Below are 9,506 nucleotides of genomic sequence, written 5' to 3'. Positions count from 1 at the left end.
TGATTAATCGGTGTTGTTTCTATCAAGTTAACTTGCTTTATTTAAATATGCACGTTTTAAGGTCCCTAGATGAGTTAGTGGATTGAGAGTGATCATCCGAAGCTAGAATTTTGGACGCCTTATTGGGGATCAGTAGTTGTCTTCATGCGTATATGTACACAAGGTAGGTACGTATGTATGCGTGGATAGTCACACACATTCACACTTGTTTATCAATGTTTAAATTTGACATTTTCTGACGTTGAATTGAATTTAATTTGTTAATTATAGATACTTGATATTTAATTATAAATGCAACTTGTATGATAATATTAGTACTCCTATATTCAATTAGACAAAGTTAAATTAAAATACTATCATAATTATATTTTATTTAAAAGAAAAAAAAAAAAAAATTTTGTTCAGGTTATTTTAGTCAATAATATTTTATAAACATTAGTATTCTTATTATTATTTTATTTCATATTAATATATTAATAATTAATGATGATTACAGATGCAAAAAAAATTTTTAATCATTTATTTTGTGACTGCAATTCATATAACTTGACGCCGTAGCAGTTTGAATTTGCGCGGCTCCGCCATATTGGGGATATGGACGATTTTACTTCGGATGACCTGTATATTGGGAATCATTCTAGGGACCTTGTGCACGTTTTATACCCTCAAGAAGATTATGTAAAATTTCATGTGCATTTTTCTTGGTACTGATAGTGTGTCTTCTTTGCATTTGTCAATTATTATACTTGGACTAACTGTTGTTAATCGTGTCGTATCCTGTTTAAACGAATTATTTATTTTAATAATTTTATTACATTTTAAGGATTAAAAATATAATGTATATGTTCGGATAACAACTTCATCATTAGTAGTGGCTATCAAATGAACATCCTGACCAAGTGGTAAACCAGATATATGTTCTGGTGTTCGTAAACCAAATCTAAATCTTCTTGTATATGAACTAATATCTCTTTTTCAATTAAACGCAATTGATTCTTGACTGTTGGATCTTCCAAGCGAACTGGTGTCTTTTTTTGGTCACATCCTTTCCGTAGCTATTTTTGCCATAATCAATTTATTAAAAAGCTATGTATTGGCAAGTGTTGCTAAAGAAAGGATGTATACTCGAATAAATAAATTCGTAGTCTAAATTAATTTCTCAGCCATTGGCCACAATTGTTTTAATTTATCATAGAAAATATTATTCAGGGATTAATTGAGACTAGAAATTAATTTATTTGGTTACTTCTTTCCTTAAGATACATTTTCCATAATTGATTAATTAAAAAACTATTGTCAAATATTGCTTAGACATACTGTAACTACTATTCATAATGTTAATAAAAGCCTTACCAAATACCTATATTATACCTATTATTAAACCTTACCAATATAGCGTAACAAATAACATCACTCTGGTACACAAATTTTGAAAATGAGATTTATTTATCATTTATCAATCAATAATTTTATGAGTGAAAACAAATTGACAGTTCTAACCTTGTGTTTACCTTTCAAAAATTAACTTTAGACAAACAGAATATAGACTTCACACACAAGTTCTAAAAATTCAATTAATTTATCACTTAATTATATTCACTTCATTTAATGAATAATATTTGCAATAAAAATAAACCACAACTGACATCAACAGTATTTGCATTACAAACATCACAAAAAAAGTAAATAAAAGATTACACGCGATACTGTCGTTCGAGTACGATCCCAGCGCCCTCATTTACTCCGAAATATCGGCTTTAGTAAAAAAGCAAAGCTTACACCACTTACACCAGGGATGGGCATGTATAAAACATAATGTTTTAAACATACCCCGATAGCCAGTGGCGTACACTTTGCGTTCATGTTGAGGTCACGCCGTGCATGCACTATCGTGCCTTCATAGTGTATGCAGAGTGTATTCGTAAAATGTACGGCAGATGGAGCAGACACCATGCAAGCCATACGAGCTGCATTAGTGGATCACGTAGTGCCTTGACCGTGTACTTTCTTCGCAAAGTAAAAATTTAGATAAAACATTGGAAAATGTTTTGGTTTGGTTAATTCCTGACCGATTTACCAAAATTATTTTATTATTCTATTTTGGCAAATTTCTATGGAAATAATGTAAATTTGCAAAAAAATTTTTTTTCGATTTTATTATTTGCCGATAGCATTTAAATTAATTCATAGACTAGATAATTTTTACAGCATTATTTTCTAGTTTAAAAAAAAATTATTAAGTCACATGTTTGTAAAAGTAATCTGAGCTACGAATTGATTTATTTGGAAACATTCTTCCCTAAGATACATTTGCCATAATGAATTAATAAAAAAGCTATCAGCAAATGGTTCTGAGAAAAAAATGTTGCCAAATGAATAATTTGCCACTCTAGATTATTTTTACAGCCATTTGACCAAATAATTTTCTTTTAAACTAGAAAATAATGCTGTAAAAATAATCTAGTCTACGAAGTAATTTATTTGGCAATTCCTTAGCTACATCATTTTCTTAGCTTCTGCTTTTCCTTGGGATTTTTGTTGTTAAAAAATAAATTTACATGTATTTTATTTATAAAAAAAAATAAAAAAGGTCCAAGGAAAAGCAGTAGCTAAGGAATTAAGGTGACCAAAGAGTTATGTTTCAAGGAAATAATTCCTTAGTCACATTAATTCCTTAGCTACATCTTTTCCTTAGCTACTGCTTTTCTTTGGACATTTTTATTTTTAAAAAATAAATTTACATGTATTTTATTTATAAAAAAAAAATTAAAAAGGTCCAAGGAAAAGCATTAGCTAAGGAAAAGATGTCCCTGGTGAAAAAAATCTGGCAGATTCTGTTAGATTCTGGCAGATTCTGCAAGATTCAACAAAAAATGAAAAAATCTGGCAGATTCTGGCAGATTCTGCCAGCCAAATATTCGGCTTTCAACAGTCTGCCAGATTCTGTCAGATTCTGCCAGATTCTGTCAGGTATTGCCAGTTAAAAACTCGACTTTCAACTGCTTGTCTTTGGGATTTCTATTGATTTAATAAATAAAATACATGTTATTTTATTTTCAAAAAATAAAAATGTCCAAGGAAAAGCAGTAGCTAAGGAAAGGATATGGCTAAGGAATTAATGTTGCTCAAACCATAATTTTTCTGGCCATTATTAAAGTTAATATTTTAGCTACTGCTTTTCCTTGGACATTTTTATTTTTTTAAAACGAATAACACGTATTTTATTTGTTAAATAAATAAATGACTAAGAACAAGCAGTAGCTAAGGAAAAGATGTAGCTAAAAAAAATTATATGGTTAAAATTTGAGTTACTGAGAGATCACGTGGGTTTTATCCGTTTTATCCTGTTTTAAACGTTTTATCCATGGATAATTGTAAACAACTCAAAAACTCACAACATGCCCATCCCTGACTTACACTCTTTATTCACCTCCATACAATATAACCAAGAAGACTAGAGACCAGCATGGTAGAAGTACTACAGGTATGGCAGTAGTCCATGCTTTTTTCGTCGCGTTCTGCGCAGCCTTATTTTTTCAACCAATCAAGAACGCGCCATCGAGCTGTTTTGCTTTTCTTTCTAACACGCAATCTCTATTATAAGATCCTCTCTCTCTAACATACTGTTTTGACAACTATTTTTTATATTGTTGTAAATACTAATAAATATATGTGGAGCATGTTTATAAAAAATCAAAAAAATAAAAAAACCAAGACAGTTTAACAAATAAATTATAATATTTTCATTGTTGTTGTTTTTTTTGAGGCCACAAACAATAGAGGTTGTGTTGTATTTATTATACTTGGATTCATTTATTTAATATAAATAATTAATTTTTATTATTGATGTATGTGAATCATTATAAAATATACCAAATCTAGTTGAATAAATATGATAACTTCTGAAAAATTAAAAAAAAACTTGAAAATTTTCTTAACGAATTTGTATCGCGCGCGCATAAAGTCTTCCATTTTTGTGGCGAGAAGGCGACCTTTTGATTGGTCAATTCACAGCGGCCAAACCAGGCTGCGCACTGCCATACCTGTAGTATTTCTACCATGGAGACCAGGAGAGTCAACTCCCTGTAGTGGGGGATAGGCTGGATGGGACCAAAAACGTCGTAAACTTTTACACAGCAGTCCAATTCACAGGGCATTACAATTTAGGGCTTTGTTCCTCCACTGACAGCGCTTGTGAAGCTTTTGTATATAAAATCTATATAAAAAAAATTTTACAAGCGCCATCAGCGGCAAAAAATAGCCCTAAATTGTAAAAAATTTGCCCTGTGAATTGGACTGCTGGGGCAGGCTTTATAAAAACGCCGTTTCAGCGCTGTTGTCGACCCACGAATAGAGTGGGTATAAGCTTATACCCACTCTACCCACGAACCACGCACACATGCACACATGTATTGAATATAATACATATAATACATATACTTAATAAATTAACAGTCTATTTAAATTAATTTCTTAATCACTTGCCACCAATATTTTTATTTATCATAAAAAATATGATATAGACTACAAATTAAATTATTTGGCTAAATCAATTATTTTATCATATATAAATTATTATATATGATAAATCAAAATATTGGTGGCAAATAATCGAAGAATTAATTTAGACTGTTAATTTATTTATTTGGTTCCATCCTTTTCTTAGAAAATATTTTCCATAATTAATCGATTAAATAGCTATTAGAAAATGTATCTAAGAGAAAGATGTGGCCAAATAAATTTATATGTTGTCTAGATTAATTTCTTGGCAACATTTTTTATAATAAATTAAAATATTTGTGGCGAATAGTTGAGCAATTTTTTTAGACTACGAAATAATTTATTTAGCTACATCCTTCTTTTAGCAAAAATTATTACATACAATCAATTAATTGTATAAATTTAGATAACAAACTTGTGGCGTATTTTGATATCAAATTGATATACGTAAAATAGTACAAATCAGCATTAAAATATCAACAACAATTGTGAACAATTTTGGTTCGCGAGACGCCGAAAGCGCCTCTCTGTGGCCAAATGTACAAGCCTTATTTCACGACATATTTTGTCCCATTCTCAATGTACATAGTTGACTCTCCTGGTTTCTAGTCTTCTTGAATATAACTAAACCTTGGAACCGGAGGAACTAGACTGCAAAATAAGCCGCATCAAGCCGCATTTAGGGATGTGCGATAGTTGAAAAGAGACCGATAATAATATATCGGCGATATTAAAAAAATATTATATATCGGCCATGGAGGTGAATACACCTCCATGATATCGGCCGATATATATTTTTTAAAACTATCGATATATCGATAATATCGCCTAAAAAATATTATCGGTATTTATCATATAATATATCGTTGAAATAAAAATAACAATTTCTTTTTTTTTTTAATTAATATCTTATTATTATTAATTTATTATATTATATTAATAGAATTGAAATTTGATATCAAAACTACAAATTCACAGTTGATGCTGCTTAAATATTTTTATCTTTTCCTTAGCTCTGCTTGTCCTTAGTCATTTATTTATTTAACAAATAAAATACATGTCATTTATTTTTATTAATTTAGAAAACCAAGGACAAGCAGTAGCTAAGAAAAAGATGAAGCTAAGGAATTAATGTAGCCCAAAAAATTATGTGGAAATTAATTCATTAAAAATTATTATTTGGCAAAATAATAATTTTTAATAAATTAATTTCTCCAGAGAAATTGACATTTGGTAACATCTATTCCTTAGACCTGCAATTGCCATGAGTTAATATTTTTTTTTTTTTTAACAAATAAAGCTATCAACAAATGGGCCAAGGAATGGATGTTGTCAAATGTTAATTTCTTTGGAGAAATTAATATTCTTAAAAAATTAACATTTCACAACATTAGCCCATTTGTTGATAGCTTTTATTTGTTTAAAAAAAAAATATTAACCTCCATGAACAAATGTTATTTTGTTTGTTTTAAACGATTTTTAATAATCAATAAAAAAAAATTTATGTCGGTAACAACAGTATTTTCTGAAAAAAATATACCCGATATTTGTTAGAAAAAATATCGGATATCAATATATCGGGGTCAAAAAATATCGGCGATAATATATCGATATATATCGATATAATATCGGCCATTAAATATATCGGTGACTATCGCACATCCCTAGCCGCATTGGATTTACTCTACCATGGATTTACTGTAAATAGTGCTGGCGCCTTGTGAAATATTATCAGCAATTATTAGCCGTTTATGAACGGCAAATTCTATTTATTAGATAGAAACAGTTAAATTAAAAAATTTCTTCTTAAATTAACATGGCAAATACAATCAGATGTTTTACAAAGATAAATTTGAGTATGCTTTCCGGCAATTTTACTCGTCAATTGCAGCTCAATTGTAAGTTAAACCATTCTAACCTATCAAAAATAACTTCTAAATATGTATTGATTTACGTCTTTATTTTATAATTAAAAACATTTATATATTTCATGAAATTATTATAATGACACATTTATTTAGCAAAAAGAACATTATTCGCTGAATCTAGTATGGCAATAACTGAGTATAAAAATTCAAGAGATCAGGTTTTTGAGAAATATAACTCATTGGTTGATGGGTTCAAAGAAAAAATGCGCAAAAGTATAACTGATGACCAAGGCCTTATATTTACTGAGGATTTAAAAACCTTACTTCATCTAGCTGAGAAAAATACTGATGACATACAATTGATAAAAAATTTATTAATCAAATTTACAAGTCAAAATAATGAAATTAGATTTGGTTCATTCAAATTTGGACCAGTTGTTATGAGAACATTTTATTATTTGAATGAACCAAAAACTGCTCTTGAGTTATTTATGGATCCAAAATTATCAACATTTTTTAACCAAATGACAAGTTTCATGATTTTACTGGATTTATTGTATGAAAATAAAATGTACAAAGAAGTTCGTGATACATATGACCATATCAAGGACAACATGTTGGTCAATTCAACACATCCAAAATTGGCAATTCCAATTTTGGCAATGGCATGCTATCAAGAGGTATGTAACAAAGTAATTAGATAAAAAATGATTTGAGAATATTCGCATTTTCATGACTGGCATTTTTTCATCGAACAAAATAGCAGCTATTAAATTAAATGACAAATCAACTAATGTAATTAACTTTTTCATTTATATATTGATTTTTTCTCATTAAAGAATACTTCTGAAAGTCTAGAGCATGGTCTGCGTATCTGTGAAGATTTAAGTAAAAAAGGAAGTGTACCACTTCGTCGTGTTGTTGCCACCCTTGGAGCCTTAGCCTTGAAGCAAAATAAGCCACATATTGCACTGGAACTTGTTGCATTGTGCAGAACGATCGAATACGTTTCGATAAGATGTGTTCGTGTTATGGCACTTGCTGATCTTGGCAGACTCGATGATATCGTCTTGGAATTTCAATCGGCACTTAAACGAGGAATACCTAGCAAATATAGCTATTTTTCAGATGCTGTAATAATGATCTTAATTAATTCATGCGAAAATAGATAAAGAATAGAAATAAACATAACTTGTTAACCATAGACTAATTTAATAATCTTTCTTCCATAGATAACCAAAGTGGAAGAATCAGTTAAACGTCTGAATATTCCTGAAGATGCTGAAATCTTTGAGCTGTTAAAACTCCTGAAGGCTCGTAGTTACACGATTGAAATGGTTAGTAAGAATCGCGAGATAAATTTAACAATCCAAATGAGTTGAAATAATTGATTATATTATTATGTATTATTATTTTTAAGACTCTAGAAGAACACCTATCATTGCCTATTGAATCAGTCAAAAAAGATAATATTTTATACCAGGCAAAAAATAATAAATACGAAGATCAAGGCTGGGGGGAATCTCGACGACAAAGAAGCTTCAACAATCGTGAAAATTCTAGAGATAGCTGGGGAAGCGAGCAATGTAGCTCTGCATAAAGAATTCAATATAATTTCTAAATTTCGTAGCATTAATGAACAGTGAGATTAAAAAAAAAATGCCTTCGCTTAAATAAAAAATTGAATGAAAAGAAAAATTGTAAGGTGTCTTTTATAACTTGATTAAATACAAAAATTAAATTTTTTGTAAAAAAAACTAGTTAAAGTTACTTTTTTTCGTTAACTCGGCAGTTTGAGCTCAATCGTTATTAGAAAAACGATCTCAAATGATTAAAGAGGGATTAAGGCTGAATGTTATCCTAATGGACCTTCTGGATACGCGTGGATAAATTCTGGATGACATTTCTGGATATCCAGTTGTGTCATATTTGAGTAAGTCTGGATATCTAGATTTCAACGAATAATTTTTTTCTCATCCACGTTCTATCTCAAAGATATTCAGAAGATCTCCACTAGATATTAGAAATATTGCCATACATGTAAATATATTTTTATTTTTTTCTGAGTAGCGAATCTTTTACTTCAATTCAGCAGGTATTGAAAAAAACATTTTTAGGTTCAAAATTTTCATTTTTCTGGACCTCACTTTTAAGGTTGTTTTTAAATAAAATTCCCGTAATTTAATTTTCGATTTTTTTTTTTTAATGTTTAAATGAAATAATTATCTATTTGGTGGAATTTTTTCGTAATTTTCCTCTGCGTCAAAATCCAGATAATTAGTGTCAAAGTTGACAACTTTAACACACAAGCATAAGGAGTATAGGTACGTTTGCGCTTGTACTTTTAAAACTCTTAATTTAAATTTAGATTTTTTTCTACAGATTTGTACACTTTACAAATACGAAATTAATGAAAAAAAAATTATTCATTTCCTCAGTGCCGTTTAAAAGATATTGGCTAATAATTACTTTTTGAATTTACGGGTTTGAGCCGGCTGAATTACATTGGGGGTACGTTCCAATACCGTGGGTGCCAGTGATGGGTAAATGGTCGATTTTTGAGGTTTCATACACTTACAGTAAGATACTGTAAGATACTGTAAGAAACTGTAAGATACCTCTGACGCCATTTTGAACATTCTTATTGACTGTCGACTCGACAATTAGTTCTTATTGCTCGATATATATATTTCAGTACATGTAATTTATTTGTTATATAAATATATATAATATCAAGGAAAACCAGTTTTAAGGAATTAATGTTGCTTGAAACATGATTTTTTGGCAACATTAATTTCTTAGCTCCATCCTTTCCTTAGCTACTGCTTTTCCTCGGACATTTTCTATTTATTAAATAAATAATATTGGTACATGTCATTTTATTTTTAAAAGATGGAAATGTCCAAGAAAAAGCAGTAGCTAAGGGAAAGATGTAGCTAAGGAATTAATGTTGCTTATAAAAGAATTTCTTGTGTTCTGTAATTCCTTAGTTCAACTTTTCCTTAGTTACTATTTTTCCTTAGATTTTTATTTATTTAAAAATAAATGCATGTGATTTTATTTATTAAATAAATTACAATGTCCATGAAAAGCAGTAGCTAAGAAAAGATGTAGCTAAGAAATTTTAATGTTGCCAAA

The 9,506-nt window shown here is 29.4% G+C and overlaps 1 protein-coding gene across 1 annotated transcript; it reads left to right on the top strand.

Annotated features, from left to right (window-relative positions):
* Positions 1-5,993: 5,993 nt before the first annotated feature.
* Positions 5,994-8,042, top strand: LOC122849227 (pentatricopeptide repeat-containing protein 2, mitochondrial-like). The gene is made up of 5 exons (XM_044147898.1): positions 5,994-6,398; positions 6,522-7,048; positions 7,208-7,501; positions 7,601-7,705; positions 7,789-8,042. The coding sequence occupies exons 1-5, from the start codon at positions 6,317-6,319 to the stop codon at positions 7,966-7,968; spliced, it is 1,188 nt and encodes a 395-aa protein (XP_044003833.1). The 5' UTR covers positions 5,994-6,316; the 3' UTR covers positions 7,969-8,042.
* Positions 8,043-9,506: the final 1,464 nt, after the last annotated feature.

The sequence above is a fragment of the Aphidius gifuensis genome, linkage group LG2 (assembly GCF_014905175.1).
Source record: "Aphidius gifuensis isolate YNYX2018 linkage group LG2, ASM1490517v1, whole genome shotgun sequence".
Taxonomy (NCBI): Eukaryota; Metazoa; Arthropoda; class Insecta; order Hymenoptera; family Braconidae; genus Aphidius; species Aphidius gifuensis.
Note: the sequence above shows the minus strand (reverse complement) of the source record. Positions and strands in the feature narration are given on the sequence as shown.